This window comes from Otolemur garnettii, unplaced genomic scaffold (assembly GCF_000181295.1).
Source record: "Otolemur garnettii isolate 467f Iridium unplaced genomic scaffold, OtoGar3 scaffold00057, whole genome shotgun sequence".
Classification (NCBI taxonomy): Eukaryota; Metazoa; Chordata; class Mammalia; order Primates; family Galagidae; genus Otolemur; species Otolemur garnettii.
In genome coordinates, this window is record NW_003852452.1 from 8,647,741 (window position 1) to 8,649,111 (window position 1,371).

A 1,371-nucleotide genomic window follows, 5' to 3' on the forward strand; every position below is an offset into this window, starting at 1 on the left:
GGGGAGCCTCAATCCTTTTCTCCTCACGTTTTCACAAGACTTCTCACCTAGATAATGCCCAGTTGCTTCTCCCCGTGGAGGTGACATCCTTGCCTCATGCTTCTTGACTAGTGGTGGGGAAAACTATCAAAAAGTTGCAAAGACTAGAAATTCATTCTTTCTTGCCTCTCTACCCCAGATGAGTCAGTGTAAGTGCTAAGTCAGGAGAAGTGTGTCTGCCCACAGATCTCTAACCCCTGGGCTGCCCCATACCCAGACAGGGAGGAGGCGAGCACACAGAGAGGTAGACACGCTTTAAATTGTGTATGTAAAGTCACGTATCTCAATCTACTGTATGAATATTATAGCTACTATTTTGTAATCCATTCATCCATATTCTGTCTTTTTCTCAGTTGATTCTGAACTTGCCTAACTGACATCGTTTTGACTATTTTAATCTGTGATAGAAAATTAAGGAGAGTACACAGGAGATTAGCAATCATTTAAAACAAACCAACCAAAGACACCCCCTTTAAGTCAGAAGCAGGATACACAAGTCTAGAAACTATTTTTTTCCCCTTTTCCCAAAGCCTTAAACACATGTCGACACATTTCCCACCCTTGGCCGGTTAGGGTGCTCCACCCCCTAACTTCTCCTGGGCTCCTAAGTGTCCAGTGATGGCCTTTCTGGCTGGACAGCTGTTTCTGGCCACTCTGCCATCTCGGCAAGTTTGGATTAAGTAACTTACTCTTCCAGTTACCTTCCTGGCCCCCTGTGCCAGACTGGACTTGGGGTACACATTGAGGCACGGGCCAGGTTGGTCATAGTGGCTTCGAGAGTGGTTTCCTCCATCTAAGGAGAATCCCCAGCAGAAGGCCATTCTCTGCCTTTCTGTACAAAATCAGCATCCACTCACCTGGCAGAAATCTTTCCCTGCAGATGCTGCAGAGCCGGCACAGATCATGTTTGCTGTGATGCCTCCTGAGTGAGCAGAATAGTAAGTGTGTTCACAGGCTTCTCGCTCCAACACAGACACTTGAATCTGCTGTAAACGACTTGCTAGGTCGCCATCTAATTAAGACACAGATTCAGACAGGGAGAGTTGGAGGAAGTAAGCAACACGTGATGTCAAGGAAATGTATTTAAGTTCAGCTTTGACATAGAATAGTGGGGGGAAAAACACAGGCGTTTCTGTTTTATGCACCCTGTCTTCATTTCCAGACTTGGCATCTCTATCATCGGCAGGCAAACAAGACCAGAAACATGTTTTCTATAGTTTATTTATAATTTAAATTTCAGTATATCAAATATTGCTGCATAAGAGTGCAGAAAGAAAAATTCAGCAAGGTGTGAATTGGTGTTATTATGTGTTTTATGATTATAAATAAATA

At 43.9% G+C, this 1,371-nt stretch overlaps 1 protein-coding gene across 1 annotated transcript in view; it reads right to left on the reverse strand.

Annotated features, from left to right (window-relative positions):
- OVCH1 (ovochymase 1) overlaps positions 1–1,371 on the reverse strand; it is a 51,954-nt gene that overhangs the window by 15,056 nt on the left and 35,527 nt on the right. The window contains exon 18 of the mRNA XM_023514711.1: positions 897–1,051. Within this exon, the coding sequence (XP_023370479.1) occupies positions 897–1,051 (155 nt within the window). The remainder of the gene's footprint in view (positions 1–896; positions 1,052–1,371) is intronic.